The sequence below is a fragment of the Oncorhynchus keta genome, chromosome 21 (genome assembly GCF_023373465.1).
Source record: "Oncorhynchus keta strain PuntledgeMale-10-30-2019 chromosome 21, Oket_V2, whole genome shotgun sequence".
Taxonomy (NCBI): domain Eukaryota; kingdom Metazoa; phylum Chordata; class Actinopteri; order Salmoniformes; family Salmonidae; genus Oncorhynchus; species Oncorhynchus keta.
In genome coordinates, this window is record NC_068441.1 from 17,405,047 (window position 1) to 17,426,151 (window position 21,105).

The 21,105-nt window shown below is 43.1% G+C and overlaps 2 protein-coding genes across 5 annotated transcripts in view; one reads left to right on the top strand and one right to left on the bottom strand.

Moving 5' to 3' along the window:
* The window catches only part of LOC118400201 (endothelin-converting enzyme 1-like), a 30,017-nt gene extending 28,678 nt beyond the window's left edge, over positions 1-1,339 (bottom strand). The window contains exon 1 of the mRNA XM_035796816.2: positions 1,173-1,339. The gene's annotated coding sequence lies outside the window, so the exon portion shown is untranslated. The remainder of the gene's footprint in view (positions 1-1,172) is intronic.
* LOC118400203 (alkaline phosphatase-like) lies at positions 437-20,190 on the top strand. Of its 4 annotated transcripts, XM_035796824.2 has the most exons (13): positions 2,425-2,577; positions 2,820-2,897; positions 4,972-5,094; positions 6,224-6,343; positions 7,454-7,569; positions 9,275-9,449; positions 9,919-10,094; positions 10,304-10,444; positions 10,630-10,699; positions 15,293-15,427; positions 15,593-15,784; positions 16,315-16,434; positions 16,584-20,190. In XM_035796824.2, exons 3-13 carry the CDS (start codon positions 4,989-4,991, stop codon positions 16,847-16,849), a joined length of 1,617 nt encoding a protein of 538 aa, XP_035652717.1. In that variant the 5' UTR covers positions 2,425-2,577; positions 2,820-2,897; positions 4,972-4,988; the 3' UTR covers positions 16,850-20,190. The 4 variants fall into 4 exon arrangements, with proteins under 4 accessions (XP_035652718.1, XP_035652715.1, XP_035652717.1 ...); XM_035796825.2 differs by lacking the exons at positions 2,425-2,577; positions 2,820-2,897 and adding an exon at positions 437-597; XM_035796822.2 differs by lacking the exon at positions 2,820-2,897 and having other exon boundaries at positions 2,411-2,577.
* Positions 20,191-21,105: the final 915 nt, after the last annotated feature.

Here is a 21,105-nt window from a genome sequence, read left to right on the forward strand (position 1 = left end):
TGAGAAAATTGTGTAGGCCTGTGTGAACAAATTTACATGAATTGCAGCTAAACCACCCCTTATTGCGTTAGATAAATTATATATCGCTTTATTTGCAAATCCTTGAAAATTGCATAAACCAAAACAGGTAGCAGTTGTAACCTAATTAGGGTCCATATACTTTAATAATGTACCTGGCTGTACCTACATGTAGGCTAAACTATCATGCACTGTAAACAAAGAGGCACATTGTTTTGGTTCCTTAGTAAAGTGGGACTCTTTTTTCCGCAGGATAACTTTTTGCACATAATTGCAACCACAAATCAAGCAAAACGTTCTAAGAAAAGGTAACAAAACATTTTTATTAAGACTCGCCCATTTCTCAAATCCTGTTGTTAGAATTATAGATAACCGTCGCTTCTCACCCTGCTATTGGTCGGGAAAATGCCTTTTCAAGGGTAACTTGTAAACTCAATATTTACAGTGAAGCTTTCGCCTTGTGTGGCGACACGACTGAAAATATAGTTAATGTCGTTTGTAGCGTCTATGCAAACCAACAGCTGTCCGCTGAAGGCATATGAGAGGACTGCGTAGACAGATTGAGCTGAAATAATGGTGGTAAGAACCTGTTCCGTTTAAAATGTTTATTAATTACATACCATATGTGTATTACAATGCATGTTTTGGCTGCCGTTGATGTAAACAAGTACTCTACATTTGGAACATTTGACCATCTCTGTGCGATGACCCGATGCGTAAAAAATGTATGGTGCTCAATTACAATTTTCACTGTTTACCACCATGACATGAGGTAGTGTTCAGTTGACCACATTTTAAAATACCCAAATGTGGGACAACAGGATGATTTTGCTGGACATTCGCAGTTTTGGCCGCATGATAAAATGTTTTTATTTCAGTTAAACCTCATAAGAAATGCGGTGCTGTTTTTTATGTGACAGTAACGTTATACTATGTTATAATAGTTTTTTGTTCGTACACAAACAAATATATATTGTAATAAAACTAACAGGAATAGGAATAGCAGATGGACTCAGATGGTGCCTATACTAAGTAGGCCTACTATTATTCAGTTAATTATTTTATCCAAGCAATTATTTCTACTTAATTGAAATATACTGTTCAAATGTTGTAGCCTCAGTGCAGGTGAGGCCCTGCAGTGATAGCGTACTTACCTCAAACGTAAATTCAAGTCTTGCTATGTCTATTCCCCCTCAACTGCTACAGTTGTTGCAGTGGAGAGATAATCCCAGTTGTGTTTGACGGTCCACACTGGGGTTTGTTTGTGGGGGATACTTGGAGAGAGAGGGTAGGTAGTGTTGCCTTCCTGTATGAGAGGGAGCCAAGGAGGGGATTCGATTAAGCTGTCCCCGGTGTCCGGATGAGCGGAGTTAACAATGGGTGAAAAGTGATCCCATTCGTTTTGAAACCAGACTGCTCCCAGGGTTTTTCGGGTGACCCGTTCAAAACAAACTAAAGTATGTCATGAACATGGAGTAATGATTTAGGATTCTGAGGTTTCATATGCTAAAATGTTTTTTGTTCTTCATAAGAATGCCTATGTTATCTGCCTTCCCAGGCAAAAATACATTTAAAAATCAAACATATGCCTATCCTATGGAAAATATATGTTGTGTGTTTTTGAATGATGCATCGTGCTGCCTGGTTGACATTGACAAAATAACCAGGAGGTGCAGAGTACTGTTCGAGCAGAACAACATGAGTTTCCAATAACCCTAAACACCACTTGTTGATATGTAAAGGGCGCTCCAACCTAAGCGCTTTTGCCCGGTCATATGACGGGCCATAACCCGGTGCAACCCGGTTCATTCTAATCGAACTCCCTCCATGGATTATGTTAATGGTCACTCTGGTCTCTAGTGACATCTAAAGGACACAAAATGAACAGCAAAAATCACAGAGGAAAAATTGGTCATTTAAATAATCTAGTTTATAAACTGCTAATTATTAATTCATAGTTTATAATTCTGTAATAAACAGTTATATTTCATTGGTTGAAATTGTGTGCTTATTTAGCTGCTTGCCACATAGTTACTGAGTTTATATGGCTGTACTGCAATAGACTAATAATTGTAAAAGTCAGTATAGTGCATTAAGCGCAGTCATATAATATCACAATTTGTCAAGCAACTGTTTTCACACATTTATAAAATAGGCTATAAATAAACTAATGACAGTTTCTATGCTATTTATAAACCTCTATATTACGTATGTAGGCCTATAATATGTTTCAGTTCTTCACAAACTGACAATGAACTCGGCTGATTTAAATGAACGTGAAGCTTGAATATAAATAATTTTGAGTAGCCTAGATGCAACAGTGAAACAGGTCGACAGGCGGCACTCAAGATCCAGCTCTTCATATTATGGTGCCATTATTTATAGCGTGGTTCTCACCATCGAGGTGAAATACCGACCGCTGTTCTCAGCCGTCCAGACAGAGCAGATAGGCTTATAAAAGGATGGTCAAAAGATCCTCAAGAACACACATGAAAAGGTGAACGTGCTTTGTCAACGGACAGAAGTGTTTTTGCTACAGAAGCTTAAATAGATCCCGCAGTAAGTTTATTCCTTTAACATTTTGCACTAATAGACTTTGGAATATCAGGAGATGTCAATGGTTATTCGCGTACAGGCTATTTTGAAAATATGAAAACACAATATTGCAATTGGCTGCATTGTCAGGAAAATCGCTGCAATAAACAATCCGCTACATAGATTCATGGCGTGTATCGCTTTCCATCTTCTTTAAGCCATATTAGGCTATAATGTAGCTGTTCTGTACGTTTTTGTGATTGCAGATTCTTGTAGGTAGAACTCAACTTTCCAACACGTGATTGAGCATCAACACAACAATAGCAATACGTTCCTTCCTTTTGGTAAAAAAAAACATTTTTTATTAGCGTTTGCACCAATATCTGATTTCGGGATTTTAGAGATTGTGATGATTGTTTGCAAGTTTTCACATCGCCAGACGAAATCACGTATCTAGATATACAGACAATTTAATTCATTTTGGTTGGTATCTTATGCTGTTGGATGTTAATTTTCAACATTATAAAGGTCAACTAGTAGTGAGTGCTCAACAATAGTAAAATAACTAATACACTGTGTTGCACAATACCTCAATTGGTTGGACACGCTCACCTTTTACAGGTAAACAGATAAAAAAAAATACATGGCAAGCCTTTGTTCTTTTCAGGTTTTATTTGAACCAATTGCAAATATTAGACAGTCATTGCTCCCTAGACATGGCCATACTTATCTTCCAAGGTGATTTATGTTTGACCTGACACCAATGGAGTGGAATGTGTAGCATATGCTTAGGAGAGGATGATATCATCTCATCTACAATTTCTCCTGTACATGCCTTATCTAATGACTGAATGAATAACTCATTGTATGGTCTTAGATATTCATGGAGCCTTTATAAGCTATACAGGCATTACATCTTATCATCACCTCAACAAGGCAATGGCAGTTCAGAGGGGAAAATAATGCCAATGCTAGAGACACTGAGACATTAACAATATCACCATAGATATTCTGTATTTTATTTTTATTGAACCTTTATTTAACTAGGCAAGCCGGTTAAGAACAAATTGTTATTTACAATGACGGCCTACCCTGGCTAAACCCTCCCCTAACCCAGACAACACAGGTCCAATTGTGCGCCGTCCTATGGGACTCCCGATCACGGCCTGTGGTGATACAGCCCGGGATCGAACCAGTAGCAGTGTACAGCATACCCTAGGATAATTCCAGAACCTAGAGTTTTTGAAAGAAAACGATCAAAACATGCCATTTGGAACACAACATTGAAATGGATTTATTCATTATTTTTCTATCACATTTTGGAGGGCTAAAGTCATCTGTTTGGAAGAATGTGTCTGAGGTCAGTGTTATCCCAGAATGGAGGAGCCTGTGTCACTGAGCCCTGAGCTCACCAACATTATTAAACCTAATCCCAGATCCACTCAAACAGATTGAACCCTGTACAGGGACTCACCCCCTAGAGCTCAGGTACTGAGCTGGCAGGTGAAACTGGAAACATCTGTCTTTCTTTTTATTTACGAATTCCAACCTGGACACTTTCCTCCTTGACACCATGGGCCGAGATGGACTCTCGATGGCGGTGACCCTCTTTTTCTCTGGCATTCTCCTGGTGGCCGTCCTGGCACTGCTCTGCTATTTCACCTGCAGGCTGGCTAGTGTGATGCCGATTGGTGGGCCCAACCACTTCTGAGCTTCACTCAGAGGATAGACCTGCGTCTGTGGCACGGTAAAACCTCTCCTCTCCTTAGAGACCAGCTAGCAGATTTGTATGAGCTCAACATTAGCATATTTTACACACATTTTGTAGGACTTGCGTTGTCTGCGTTGTCTGTTTTAATACCAAAGTAACAGGACTAAATCGCACACAGTTTCAAGACTTTGTGAAATACCATTTTCTTTCAAGCACATAATGCTTATTTAGAGCATGTGTAAAAATTATTTTTTCAAACTCTCTTCTTTATAAACTCTAAACCTAATTTAATAATGTTCTTTCATTTACTTATGGGTGGAAGTGTCCAGTCAATAATTTGGTGTTAATCGGCTTTGTTATGGCTGTTAAGTCTCTCTGTGCTATGGCCCACAATCCCATTAAAGTGACCTTGACCACAGCACAAAAGAGAGACAGGGGAGGGACTGGGGAGGGACAGGGGAGGGACTGGGGAAGGAAGGGGGGGTATAATAATATATTAAAGGCTGGCTAACCAGAGCTTTTGGGGCCGGGTTGGGACTACATTACCACAATACCACTGTTTATTTTCACTGTGAAGGCCTAAGTTGAAACTTACCTGCTCCCCCCTTCTTTGTTGCACTTTACAGCAAACTCATCGACTTTATTTCTGTGAATCAACATCATTTTGTGTGTTCTTTCATCAGCACTGATTTCTCCTTATTTTCCAGACTCACTCTAGTTTGGGATGTGGTATGTGACGGTAGTCCCAGGTAACACTACGACCATGACATTTTTTCTCATCATCTGCTCATGTCTGGCCTGGGGAGGCCTGGGGAAGCCTCAGTTTCCTGGTGAGACACAAACCCGTCAATAAATGTAATGTCTTGTAACAGCATCCAACTGTTTGACTGAAATCCTTCAGAAAGAGCTAAGAGGGAACACATACTAACTGTTTCTCTCCCCCTTCTACCTGAAGTGTGCACTTGTTCAATCCTGCTCATAGATTTGAAAGGAAATGGATTTGTTTAGGAAATGGGGTGAAGACTCACTCTAGCGCATGCTTATACCAATCCAATGTTTGAGGAGTGAATGAGTGCACACTTCAGGGAGAAGGAAGAGAAACAAAATTGGGCTTTGATTTATTGGAGATGTGCAAAAGTCTCCAAATGCTCTTATGAAGGAAGTGCTACTTTTCTGTGGTTTATTGCGTCTTGTTTAGAATAACACGGCTCGTTAGGGTTCTAACTGTCAGTCTATTTACCCAGCTGAACAAAGTTCACACTGTATTTACAGTCTGGCAAGTGAACCTCTGTTTTCTTAGTCCTCTCTACAAAATGACCAGAATATTTTAGCTCCTGAAAGACTATGTACAGATCAGGAGAGGTTCACAAAATGGATTCCAGATGTATAATATTTCTACCCATACAGTAAGAAAATGATGTTCCGTGTTGTAGCATCATACATGCGTGTGCAGTTCTAGGCTATAGTAGGCAACATGTGATTTCAGAAATAAGACGCCTATGGAGTTGTCAGAGATTCTACTGTTGCCAGAGCCTACGGAACATGTCATTATTAATACAGACAGTACATGTGTATGTGCTTATACTCATCCTGTTGGTTCTTTGTTTTTATTGTCCATACTTAGTCATATTATATGTCATGCTGAGACTTGAAAACAGTAAAGCAATAAGTTACTCACAAAGGAATTTTGTCATCTCCTGGGGGTAAAGCATTAATTAGAAAGGTTATAACTAGGTTATGAAATACAAGTTAATAAGTTATAGATGACTTCTATCTTTTCTGTGTTTATCAACTTTTTGTCCATTAAAAAATGCTTCTATGGATAAACCTCAAAGTGTATTTTATTTAATTTGGGCATATTCCGTCCCACTTGTCCCACTACTTTCACAGTTGTTACAGATCACTTCCACTGGCCTCTTTTCCTCCTCATTAAAAACTAAAACTACCTCCGCGTTGCAGACCAAGAGAAAGATCCCCTGTTCTGGAACACATGGGCCCAGCATACTTTGAAGAATGCCCTCACACTTCAGAAGCTCAACCAAAACACTGCAAAGAACCTCATCCTCTTCCTTGGTGATGGTAAGCCATGATTGCAGGAGCCTATTTCAATCCATGAGTATGTGCCATACTGTATGATAAAGTGAAGTCTTAACACAATGTAATACACTCAAAGAGCTTATGTGCCGCATACTGATTTAATATTTTTATGCAGTTCTAGATTATCTTTCCTAGTGGTTGTAGTAGAAAACGTGTATGTCCTCCTCATCAATCCATAGCCATTTTTATCAAAACATTCTGGTGGACTGATACAGTATAATCCAGTCGAAAGTAAATAGAATATCACACTTTCAAAATCTGATGTTGAGTATGTTAGCCATCAAGCATTTCACAAACATGCTGCCAATGCCAATAGATAACTTGGCTGCTGCTTTGTGTTATGTTGCGGTATGTAGTGACCCATTAAACTGTGTACCCCAAAGGACCTTAACTGTCCATGTTTTTAGATGCAGCAGTATACAGTGCACATTTCTCTGTCATGTATGACTACCATGCTTAAAAAAGTAATGCTGAATAAAGTGGACATGTACGTCAGTTCACATCCTCTACCAAATCAAATCATCTTTCTCAGAACAAGAATAGACTGACGAGTTTCAGTAGAAAGTTACCATTTTCTGTCCATTTTGAGCCTGTAATCGAACCCACAAATGCTGATGCTCCAGATACTCAACTATTCTAAAGAAGGCCAGTTTAATTGCTTCTTTAATAAGAACAACAATTTTCCGCTGTGGTAACATACAATGTCTACACTGCATTTCTGATCAATTTGACATTATTTTAATAGACAAAAAGATAGCTTTTCTTTTCAAAAACAAGGACATTTCTAAGTGACGCCAAACTTTTGAACGGTAGTGTATATGAAAACTAAGGGAAAAATAGATAGTCAACTCTAAAAAGATCAATCTCGTTGACTTGTGAAAAGGCAGATCTCAAGTAAAAGGGGGGTCCTTTTCACCAAATGTATAGGTGTCTGTTTAGTGGAAAGAGCAGCTGCTGTGAAAAGCGAGCACAGAACAATGTTAACCAGATGGAAAACTAAAAGGTGTTAATGCATGAGATGGAAAGGCTCTGAGTCTCTTAAATAGATTGCCACCCTAACAGAGAGAGTGCCACTTTGCTTTTGTTGTGTAGGAATGGGCATTCCCACAGTGACTGCAGCACGAATACTGAAGGGGCAGCTGAGCGGACAGAGTGGAGAGGAGACCCAGCTGGAGATGGACAAGTTCCCCTTTGTGGCGCTTTCCAAGGTCTGACCTGGTCTGTTATCATATAGAAGCGCTAGAAAATAGCATGCAACATTGATCTGTAAGTAAAGGGACAGTTCACCCAAATTACACAATGACAGATTGGTTTCCTTACCCTCTAAGCAGTCTATGGAAAAGTTATGACAGAAAGCCATGCTTTGGTTTATTTATTTTATTTATTTTTATTGTACCTTTATTTAACTAGGCAAGTCAGTTAAGAACAAATTCTTATTTTCAATGACGGCCTGGGAACAGTGGGTTAACTGCCTGTTCAGGTGCAGAACGACAGATTTGTACCTTGTCAGCTCGGTGGTGCATTTTTTTGCGCATCATTTCCAAAGCATCGAAAATAATAGAACATTTATTTTGAAGTTCAACAAAGTCTCTTATAGATGATTTTAACATAGATTTGAATATCGGTCCCATGACTTGAATGGGATTTGCGCCACAAATGCTAAAACGTTAGCATGTAGAAACAGTGACACGGAAACTAAACTAAAGCATGGATTGAATTCATATCTTGTCCATAGACTTTTTACAGGGTAAGGAAACCAATGCGTCATTTTCTAATTTGGGTGAACTATCCCTCAATGAATTCTGCACCAGCAGCAAGATACAAGGCCACATGGTCTACGTCACTGGACCAACCGGTCAATCGTATTCGACTTGTCGATCTCCAAGGCCTTCCTCATCGATCACCAAACATGTCTGTAAAAAACAAAACAATGATAAAGCCTTGCTTTCCAATTTTTAATCATATTTTTTTGTGCTGTTGGCTGTAGGTGCACTTCATTCAGCAGTGCTAGCGCCAGGAAGGCAAAGTATTCCCATTTTGAACCAGTTCAGAAAGTAGAACTATGCCTACCCGACAGGCTCAGAGAGCAAATTAAGTGTACCTACAGGCCTACCGCTGGCCAATCAGATAGCTCCGATCACCATGTCTGCACAGTTTCCTCATAGACTGTAAAATAAATCTTAGAGCGCACAACAAAGTTCATACTGGGAGGTTTCACAAATGTTAAACCATGACTAGAGAGAGACTCAACGAATACAGTAAAGAGCTGCTGCTTTTATGATTCAGTTCATGTTTAAATTGTTATTCAGCACTGTCAATGCTTTTGTTCAACACTTTTATAAGCCATAATATGCATGTTCTCCCTACTTCTAGTCACGCTACAACCAGCACTGCAGCCGCAATGAATGACAATAGAAAAGTGTTTCGATGAGCTTGCATCGGCTTGTCTCTCGAGTAATATTTCACTTCATCTGGGCATTGGGTTAACAACATGAATTGTTGCATGAGGCAGAAATAATTCAGTGCAACTTGAGTTTCACAATCAGCTGGTTAATGTTGCATACATAGGCTCACGCTTTTTAAGTCATGTTTAAAAATCTGAACGGTAGATCTCGGCTTGCATTTTACTTTGACTCGGAAAGTGAGCTTGGTTGGTGACCACTAGTGTATGGTGTACGATATGATGTGTTATTATGTTACATACTTGTCAAGAAGCCAGACATAATGTAACTACTGTATCTGCACTGTTAATGGAGCAGCAAATTCCACACATTAGTTATCATGTAATTACACAACAGTGCATTTAGTATGAAGATGTTTGGAGGGGGTGTATAACACCAACACGTCATGCACAGCAATGACTCCTACTACAATACTATGTAACTGACACATGGTACTGCCCTGTCTCTGCAGACGTATAACACCAATGCCCAGGTAGCAGATAGTGCAGGCACGGCCACAGCATACCTCTGTGGGGTGAAGGCCAACGAGGGCACTGTGGGCGTGAGTGCAGCTGCTGTCCGTTCCCAGTGCAACACCACACAGGGTAATGAGGTCACCTCCATCCTAAAATGGGCCAAGGAAGCAGGTACAGTGTCATCATAACATGTTTATTCACAGTACCTCGCCACACCAGATCTACTAAGGTTTATTTGGCCATCCTGGAAAAAGCAGTGGAGACACAGCATGATAACATTGTAAACGTACTGTAGGCATGCATTGATGTCAATGGGGAGTTTATAGCTACAGATGATCAGGGATCCAATCATTTCCCAGAGACCAGACCAGGCAGGCTGTGACCTTATGACCTGAGCTCTTCACATAACACAGAAGTAGATACTTCACATAATCACCTCAGGAACAGACATTAGCTCTTTAGTTGCTGACCCACTGATTCTCAGTGGAGATATTTATATACCACAATTATCTGTCTGATATAGTAATTACTTTTAGAATTTCCAGATTCTTTGGATCAATTGGTTGACTTCTGATGTAGCAGACTATTGCACAGAATCCAAGCAACACGTTGGAAAACTGTTTGTGTGTTTGTCACCCAGGCAAGTCGGTGGGAATAGTCACAACAACGCGTGTGAACCATGCCACCCCCAGCGCAGCCTACGCTCACTGTGTGGACAGGGACTGGTTCTCTGATGGCGAGATGCCCGCTGAGGCAGTACAGGCGGGCTGCAAGGACATCGCCAGGCAGCTCTTTGAGAACATTCCCAACATTGATGTGAGTCACAGCGTATAATATGGATCCTGATATTACAGAAAACATCCAGTAATCCTGCATGCAAACTGCGTCCATTGTTCAGCCACTAATATTGAGCAACTTTCACCTGTAATGTTACGACTCACAGATAGTAAATCCTCTCCTAATCATTCTTGCTTTGTATTCCATAGAGATACATCAAATGTTTTATCTCTATAATGTATGTCTAGGTGATTATGGGAGGAGGGAGGAAGTACATGTTCCCCAAAAACCAGTCAGATGTGGAGTATCCTGGAGATAAGAAACATTTTGGTACCCGCAAAGATGGAAGGAACTTGGTGGAGGAGTGGACTAACAGAATGAAAAACAAGGTCAGCTCCTCCGTCTTAGTCCGTCTTTCACTCCTCTTTACCATGTCCTGCTGCTTCCTCCATGTTCGTCTCTCAGTCCTCCTCCTTTCTCGTTTTTCTTATCAAGGACATTTGAATAGTTTTAAGTTGTCGCATGTTTAGATCAATCCTATATGATATATTGTTTTCTTTTTTTAAATGAACAGAAAGCCCAGTATGTATGGAACAAGAGAGAACTTCTATCAGTAAATCCTAATAATGTGGATTACATTTTGGGTGAGTTCTTTTTTTATTATTATTGTTGGTTGTACACTAAACAAAATATCAACGTAACATGTAAAGTGTTGGTCCCATGTTTCATGAGCTGAAATAAAATATTTAAAAAATGTTCCATACATACAAAAAACTTATTTCTCTCAAATGTTTTGCACAAATTTGTTTACATCCCTGTTGTTAGTGAGCATTTCTCCTTTGCCAAGATAATCCATCCACCTGACAGGTGTGGCATATCAAGAATCTGATTTAACAGCATTATTATTACACAGGTGCACCGTGTGCTGGGGACAACAAAAGGCAAAATGTGCAGTTTTGTCACACAACACAATGCCACAGATATCTCAAGTTTTGGGACTGCTTGCAATTTGAATGTCCACCAGAGTTGTTGCCAGAGAATTCAATGTTAATTTCTCTTCCATTCATCCTCCGTCATCACCTTATGTTTCAGCATGATAGGATCTGTACACAATTCCCGGAAGCTGAAAATGTTCCAGTTCTTCCATGTCCTGCATACTCACCAGACATATATATCTTTTTTTATTTAACCTTTATTTAACTAGGCAAGTCAGTTAATTAAGAACACATTCTTATTTACAATGACGGCCTACACCGGTATCTGTGGTATCTGTGACCAACAAATGCATACACTACCGGTCAAAAGTTTTAGAACACCTCCAGGCTGTGTAAGGGCTATTTTACCAAGAAGGAGAGTGATGGAGTGCTGTATCAGATGACCTGGCCTCCACAATCCCCCGACCTCAACCAAACTGAGATGGTTTGAGATGAGTCGGACCGCAGAGTGAAGGAAAAGCAGCCAACAAGTGCTCAGCATATGTAGAACTTCTTCAAGACGGTTGGAAAAGCATTCCAGGTGAAGCTGGTTGAGAGAATGCCAAGAGTGTGCCCAGATGTTCCATGAACGCCCTCCAGACTCTCGAAGTGAACTGGGGACCTCGATCAGACACTATATCCTCAAGGCACCCCGTAGTGCCGGAAGACGTGTGTAACAAGGCCTCCGCAGTCTGTAGGGCCGTAGGGAGACCGGGCAGAGGGAGGAGATGTCAGAACTTAGAGAAACGATCCACAACGACCAGGATCGTGGTGTTTCCCTGTGAGGGAGGAAGATCGGTCAGAAAATCCACCAACATGTTTGACCAAGGCCGTTGTGGAACGGGTAAGGGATGTAGCTTACCTCTGGGCAGGTGTCTAGGAGCCTTACACTGGGCACACACCGAGCAGGAGGAAACATAAACCCTCATGTCCTTTGCCAAGGGAGGCCACCAGTACTTCCCACTTAGACAGGTCACCTTCCGACCGATCCCCGGATGACCAGAGGAGGGTGACGTGTGGGCCCAATAGATCAACTGGTCACGGAGAGCAGACGGAACGTACAGATGTCCAACGGCTCAATGTCCGCGTCCAGCTCCCACACGACCGGCACTACCAGGCAGGAGGACGGGAGAATGGGAGTCTGATCCATGGGCCGCTCCTATGTGTCATACAGTCGGGACAGTGCGTCTGTCTTCACATTTTGGGAACCTGGTCTGTAGGATAAGGTAAACACAAAACAGGTGAAGAACATGGCCCACCTTGCCTGATGAGGATTCAGTCTCCTCGCTGCCCGGATGTACTCCAGGATGTGGTGGTCAGTCCAGATGAGAAAAGGATGTTTAGCTCCCTCAAGCCAATGTCTCCACTCCCTCAAAGCCTTAACCACAGCCAACAGCTCCTGGTCCCCCACATCATAGTTCCGCTCCGCCGGGCTGAGCTTCTTCGAGAAGAAAGCACAGGGGCGGAGCTTCGGTGGCGTACTCAAGCACTGAGAGAGCACGGCTCCTATCCCAGCCTCGGACGCGGATGGACCAGCACGGGAGGTAAACAAAGCCCTTAGGTTACCAAAAGCCCTGTCCGCCTCAGCTGACCATTGCAAACATACAGGACCCCCCTTCAGCAGTGAGGTAATGGGAGCTGCCACCTGGCCAAAACCCCAGATAAATCTCCGATAGTAATTGGCAAACCCTAAAAACGGCTGCACTGATGAGAGTTGGCCAATTACGCACGGCTGAAATGCGGTCACTCTCCATCTCCACCCCTGAGGTGAAAATGCGGTACCCTTGGAAGGAGACGGCCTGCTGAAAGAACAGGCATTTCTCAGCCTTGACGTACAGGTCATGCTCCAACAGTCGTCCAAGCACCAAGCTCACCAGGGACACATGCTCGGCGTGTGTAGCGGAGTATATTAGAATGTCATCAATATACACCACTACAAACTGCCCGTGCAGGTCCCTGAAAAACTTGTCTACAAAGGATTGGAAGACTGATGGAGCATTCAACAACCTGTACAGCGTGACAAGGTACTAATGAGGTACTAATGAGGTACTAATGAGGTACTAATGCCCTGAGGTGGTACTGAACGCCGTCTTCCACTCGTCTCCCTCCCGGATACGCACCAGGTTGTAAGCTCTTCTGAGATCCAGTTTAGTGAAGAAGCGCGCCCGTGCATTGACTCAATCACCGTGGCGATGAGAGGTAGCGGGTAACTGTACCTCACCGTGATTTGATTTAGACCTCGATAGTCAATACACAGGTGCAGATCTCCCTCCTTTTTCTTCACAAAAAGAAACTCGAGGAGGCAGGTGAAGTGGAGGACCGAATGTACCCCTGACGCAGTGATTCAGAGACATATGTCTCCATAGCCACCGTCTCCGCTTGTGACAGGGGATACACGTGACTCCTGGGAAGTGCGGCATTTACGAGGAGATTTATCGCACAGTCGCCCCGTCGAAGGGGTGGTAATTGAGTCGCCTTCTTTTTGGAGACTGCGAGAGCCAAATCGGCATATTCAGGGGGGATGCGCACGGTGGAGACCTGGTCTGGACATTCCACCGTGGTAGCACCAACGGAAACCCCTACATACCTCCCCAAGCACTCTCGCGACCACCCTGTGAGAGCCTTCTGTTGCCATGAAATAGTGGGTTCATGGCAAGCTAACCAGGGAAGGCCTAGTACCACGGGAAACGCAGAAGAGTCAATGAGTAAGAGACTGATTCTCTCCTCGTGACCCCCCTGTGTCACCATGCCCAGAGAGATGGTGGCTTCCCTAATTAACCTGAACCCTAATGGTCAACTATCCAGAGCGTGTACCGGGAAGGGTCTAACCACAGGAACAATGAGGATACCTAACCTATGGGCGAATGCTCTGTCGATATCATTCCCAGCCACGCCTGAATCGACGAGCGCCTTATGCTGGGAATGCGGGGAAAATTCATGGGAAAAAACATGCACAAACAGGTGGACAACAGAGGGCTCTGGATGAGAGTGGTGCAGACTCACCTGGGGTGATGCCAGAGAGCCCTGCCTGCTGCCTCAACTTCCAGAGGCACCAACCCGGCACCGACCGTCAGTGTGCCCTCTGCAGCCAAATCAAATCAAATGTATTTATATAGCCCTTCGTACATCAGCTGATATCTCAAAGTGCTGTACAGAAACCCAGCCTAAAACCCCAAACAGCAAGCAATGCAGGTGTAGAAGCACGGGGGCTAGGAAAAACTCCCTAGAAAAGGCCAAAACCTAGGAAGATGGTGCACGTGAAGGCCCCTCCTCCGGCCTCCCTGAGCCCAGCCCCTCCCAGCTCCATTGGTACCGAAGCGGTGGTACTGGAAGATGGAACTGACAGAGCCCTCTCTGGACATCCGCGGGTGACCAGCAGGTTATCCAACCGAATGGACAGATCCACCAACACCCGACGGACATCCTCGCGCAGGCTGCAATGGTAATGGTCGATGAGGGCCCTGTCTTTCCATCCTGCTTTGGTGGCCAAGGTACGAAATTCCAGGGCGAACTCCTGGGCGCTCCTCGTCCCCTGCTTCAGGTGGGAGAGACGTTCATCCGCCGCTCTATCCTCGGGCGGATGGTCTAAGACTGCCCGGAAGCTGCGGGTGAACTCATGAATTCTCGGACACTTCGCCGGAAGTCGTGACACAGCTCATTGGCAACTACCTGCTGTAATCTAAATGCAGTATCAATGCAGTACTGTAGAATTGACTGTATTATAATGTTAAAAAAAGAAATGCTACCGTAATCATAATGAATGAATGAAATTCATTGAGGGGACATAGGATTTACATTTCACAGTATTTTACTGTAATTACATGGGATTGGTGCAAGCAGGTTGGCTGCTAAGTAATGTGTTTTCACATACAGCATATCAATTCATATTTTGAGTTTGCACAAACTGGCAGCGATTACATGGCAAAACAGAGCAAAAATATATGGCAAAATGCTCAACCATAAAGGTTTAAGACTTGCTGCCACTCCAATCTGTCCCCTATACATTTTTTATTAATGTCACACTACTACCGCATACCAGTTAAATTGGTACAGCATTCTCACTAACAGGTGCAACAAATATAACCTCTTACAAGGTAAGCCTCAAAATATGTTAATGAGCTAGAAACAACAATACCATGTACACACCAGTTGATAATACCCAATTAGAGTTACAGTATAAATAGACCGTTTTCTGATACAGTGCATGTTGATCACTGTTAATCATCTTCTCAGTGTTAAACCGAGCTTCCTGTGTTAATACAGGTCTGTTTGAGCCGGGAGATCTGCCCTACAACCTGGAGAGAAACACTGAGACAGATCCTTCCCTGACAGAGATGGTGGAGGTGGCCATCAAGATCCTGAGGAAAAACCCCAGGGGATTCTACCTGCTGGTGGAGGGTGAGTGTTTTGTCACATTTACTCTGTAAATATGTGTTGCATCAGGTGAATCATTTATATAATGTGAATGTAACATTTGCACAGCTGAGGCTGCTTTGCCAATGCTGATGCTAGATTTTCTCATCTGCGTGAGAGAGAGAGGTTAACCAGGCTGTGCGTTGGCAGGGGGGCGCATCGACCACGGACATCATGAGGGCAAAGCCAAGCAGGCCCTACATGAGGCAGTGGAGATGGACCGGGCCATCGGCCGTGCCGGCCTCATAACCAGCATCTATGACACAATGACTGTCGTCACTGCTGACCACTCTCACATGTTCAACTTCGGCGGCTACACACCAAGAGGGAACACCATTTTTGGTGAGTAATGAATGATTTTACAACCATGGATTGTTTGTAGACACACTGTATCAGTCATCTGGGTATGATTCTATGCATAGTCACTTTAATAGCTCTACCTACATGTACATACTACCTCAATTACCTCGACTAACCGGTGTCCCCGCACATTGACTCTGTACTGGTACCCCCCCTGTATATAGTCTCCACATTGACTCTGTACTGGTACCCCCCTGTATATATTCTCCACATTGACTCTGCACTGGTACCCCATGTATATAGTCTCCACATTGACTCTGTACTGGTACCCCATGTATATAGTCTTGCTATTGTTATTATACTGCTGCTCTATAACTACTTGTTACTTTTAATTCTTATTCATATTTTTTGAAGCGCATTGTTGGTTAGGGACTTGTAAGTAAGCATTTCACTGTAAGGTCTACTACGCCTGTTGTATTCGGTGCATGTGACAAATACAATTTGATTTGATTCACTTTGTTTCACAATGGATCGTGATGGAGGTGGGGTATTATTTTCCTCTCTGTCTACAGGACTGGCTCCCATGTTGAGTGATGTGGACCAGAAACCCTTTACCGCTATCTTATATGGGAACGGACCAGGGTTCAAAGTTATCAACGGTCTGAGAGAGAACGTCTCCACCCTTGACTATCGTAAGTGAAGTCTTACTGTCATTGACATAGTGCCATTTTGACAGTCCTCTGTCATAGAGAACACCACTTGGTCTTTGGTATGCCAGAAATCATCTATCTGATCTATTTCTACTTCCCTTTCTCTCTCTCCACCCCGCCCCTCTCTCCAGAGGGAACTAACTATCAGGCCCAGTCTGCAGTGCCGCTGCGTATGGAGACTCATGGAGGAGAGGATGTGGCTGTGTTTGCTAAGGGCCCCATGGCTCATCTGCTGCACGGTGTCCACGAGCAGAACTACATTCCCCATGTCATGGCCTATGCTGCCTGCATCGGCCAGAACAGAGACCACTGCATGTCATCCGGTAGAGCCTCTAGTCTCAGCCCTGCTCTGCCCAGCCTGGCAGCTCTCCTCACGCTCACCCGCCTCCTCTGCTGACCTTTCACCCCAACCCCCCTCCTGCACCCCACAGCCCCCTCCTCTCCTTATACATGTAATACTCCCACACCCTTTTTCCTGTTGTAATGTGGATCTTTTTGTGTGGGGATTTTCTATTGTTGATTTAAAAAGAATAATGTCCAGTTGAATGACTTTGGGACCACTGTAAGGGCATTTAAAGATGACTGTTTTGAGCGTTGGTGACGTTCAACCAGATTCAGTTTTAGAGTAAATAGGAGGATATCACTTTCACTCTACTGTAACATATAGGATAGGTTGTGTTACTCAACTTTGGCATTTTTCATCATTCTGGTAACACCAAAACTATTTCTGTCATATCAGTGGGTTTAACAGAAGGGTATCACTCTTCTGATATCAATTATTGTATGGAATAAATGACCTCCCAGTATTAATGATAAAGCAATGTGGCTGCCCACCTATTTGTTTTCTGTCAATTGTATGACTTTGGATTAATCAACTTTTTAAAGAAACCATTACTTTTTAGAAACCTACTGTAAAGGGATCGATTTTTATATGAATATTTGATTTCATCCGCTCCCTCGACCTAAACAGAAGACAAACAGTAAACAGAATCTACCTCATCATTTTTTTTTGGGGGGGGGGGAAGTGAAAACATTGCAATGAGGAAAGTAGAGGCTATATTTGAATGTATAGTTGAAACTTTTTTTATTACTGAAATGGTATGTAATTCCATGTTCTTTGTACATACTTCGTCAAAGGCATTGGATGAAAAGAGTCAGAAACACACCCACCAGTATTTCCAAAAACAGAAGTTGTGGCAAGATCCCTTAGCCAATAAAGGAAGTCCTGTTGGTTTTTCATAAGATGTTGTCATAACATTATTGGTGTGTGTACTTGGTGTGTGTACTTGGTGTGTGTACTGTCAATGGGAAGGAAAAGGGGATACGTGTAGTTGTCAGTTGCAGAACTGAATGCATTCAACCGAAATGTGTCTTCTGCATTTTACCCCACCCCTCTGAAATAGTAGAGATAATGTCAGTTTGCTTAGAACTGATTGTGGTTGCACTTTGCATTCTGGAAACCATTTGGAATGGAATAGAACAAATTTGTAGTTTCATTAAGAAATGTGTAATGGAACACAAATTAATTGATTCAATGTTTATATTAGAATGTTTCATATATCTTATCAAAAGTAGGATTTATGAAAATAAAACATATAGTGCAGTTGGAAATGATTTGAAATTAGATCTCTGTAACAATGTAGAATAAATGGAATGTAAAGTCAAAACAAACCGATATTCAGCATTTGAGGTTTCCTGCATTTCGTGTAACTTGTCAACAGCATGCACTGCTGTGGCTTGTGTGGTATGTGAATGGACACTAGCCACAGAGTCCTTGGCATGGTATGGTAGTTGAAAAAATAGAGAAGGACTCATGTTGGCTGGAGCATGAAAATTGAGGTTTAGCTCAGATGGGTATGTAGTCCACACTCTGGAACATCATTTATATGGGTGCCTGCTTGGAATCTGGGCCCTGGGGGTCTGTGTCTGGTGTGTTCTCCCTACATAAACCTCTGCAGTAGAGGCTTTACTCTGCTCATCTCCCACCATGCAGCCAATATAAGACAGCAATCTATCTGATGCAGTGGCGATTTTGGCATGTAAATCTTGGTGGGGCAAACTCCCATTTTTTTTGTTGTTGTTGCATGTCAGCAAAGCCACAACACAACACTAAACAATACATTAATTGCACAATAATGGTGAAAAACTGTGCCCACAAACTGTTTTGGCCTTCAGCAGTCCCAAAACCTTACTACTGCTACACCTGGCTATCAGCGGAGCCGTGTCTGGCAGCGAAACAGTTCAATTCAGCCTAATTTACTGCCTTTTTAAAAAACATAGCTGATATCTTGCTTAAACAAATGTGGTTTCTACTGACGATTGAGATGTACAAACTATGGCATAAGGATAAGAGGCAATTCATAATTTCGATTAAGACATTAATGAGAGGTCTAGGATGGGCGAAGTCAATATAACTATTTGTAAGGCACTTTTGAAATGTACAACGACAGAATTCAGAACATGGGCCGTTCTTACATTATTCTCCCTGTACACCAAGTCAGAACTGTAGGATAAATAAAGGGGGCATATAAGCAGACAATGAAAGCTCTTACAATATTCGATGATGACATTGCTCTAAAACAGGCTAAAGGCTACATGTGTATCACCTAGTCTGAACAGTGGGCTAAGTTATGAAGGGAAAAGGGAGCAAATTATTAGGGTGAGGCACATGGACTACTAACAGCTTCCTACACAACATACACTTGATATTACTTTCTTAGCTACAGTATACATTTCTCCCTGGCATATTACATCATTTATGCAGCAGCATACAATACATTTTTGGACAAACCTTGTTGTGCTGTCCTCACTCAAACAGGAAGGTGGCGTGGAGGTCCTTCGTGGCAAATTTTGTCATCAAAACTTGTCATCAAAGTCTGGCATTCTCTGGATTTATGGTGCTTTCAAGACAACTGTAAAAAAGTTTCCGACTTGAATTCCGAGTTGGATGACCATTTAAAATGTATTTTCCCAGTCGGAGCTCGTTTTTTTCTGAGTTCCCAGTTGTCTTGAACTCACTGAAGTCTGAGATTTCCCAGTTCAGTTTCCAGTTGTTTAGAATGTGGCAGAAGTTGAATGTTTATCCTTTTTAGCTTGGAAAAGCTTGGAAAAGAGATCCTGAAACCCAGACCGACCACACACCCACTCCACTGAATAGCAGGCTAGTGATTTCTTTGCAATTCTTGCAGTTAGCCACTGATTCCTTTCAAAACACTCAATGCTGAATTTGCGATTTCCAACTTTCCAACGTTGTGTAATGGCCGATGTACACCTATACATTTTATTAAAATGTATCTTCATATGACAAGGATTGAAACGGATTTGCCAGTAGATTGTCAACTTGATTCAAGATGACTTCTAGCTTGCAAACTAAGATTGTGGAAGTATGATGTTGACATGATCAGTCCAATCAAAGCTATGGTTGTCATGCCCTGACCTGAGAGAGCCTTTTTATGTCTCTATAATGGTTTGGTCAGGGTGTGATTTGGGTGGGCATTCTATCTTTTGTTTTCTATGTTTCTTTATTTCTATGTTTTGGCCGGGTATGGTTCTCAATCAGGGACAGCTGTCTATCTTTGTCTCTGATTGGGAATCATACTTAGGTAGCCCTTTTTCCCTCCTTCAGTGTGGGTAGTTAACTTTGTAAGAGGCATCATAGACCTGTTAAGCTTCACGGTCATTTTGTATTGTTTATTGTTTTGTTGGCGACGTTCTAATAAAAAGGAATATGTAAGCTCACCACGCTGTACCTTGGTCCACTTCTTACAATGCCCGTGACAGCACTACCCACCACAAAAGGACCAAGCAGCGTGGTAAAAAGGAGGACTAGACATGGGATGACATCCTGGACGGCAAAGGATCCTGGACATGGGAGGATATCCTGGCCGGAAGGGATCGCCTTCCATGGGAACAAGTGGAAGCAGCCAGGAAGGTGGAGGCAGCTGGTAAAGGGGCCCATCGTTACGAGGGAACACGGCTAGCAAGGAAGCCCGAGAGGCAGCCCCAAAAATATTTTGGGGGGGACACACAGGGAGTTTGGCTGAGTCAGGTTGGAGACCTGAGCTAACTCCCCGTGCTTACTGTGGCGAGCGTCGTACTGGTCAGGCACCGTGTTATGCGGTGGAGCGCACGGTGTCTCCAGTGCGTGTTCACAGCCCGGTGCGTTACCTTCCAGCTCCCAGAATCGGCCGGGCTAGAGTGGGCATCCAGCCAGGTCAGAAGGTGCCGGCTCAGCGCATCTCGCCGCCAGTACGTCTCTATGGCCCAGGATATCCTGCGCCGGCTCTGCGCACTGTGTCTCCGGTGCGTCTGCACAGCCCAGTGCAGCCAGGATGGGTTGTGCAGGCTCTACGCTCAAAACCTCCAGTGCGCCTCCATGGCCCCGTGTATCTTGTGCCTGCTCCCAGAACCAGGCCTCCTGGTTGTCTCTCCAGCCCAGTGATGATCCATGGCAAGAAGCCTCCAGTGATGATCCATGGCAAGAAGCCTCCAGTGATGATCCATGGCAAGAAGCCTCCAGTGATGATCCATGGCACGAAGCCTCCAGTGATGATCCATGGCAAGAAGCCTCCAGTGATGATCCATGACACAAAGCCTCCAGTGATGCTCTATGACACGAAGCCTCCAGTGATGATCCATGGCACGAAGCCTCCA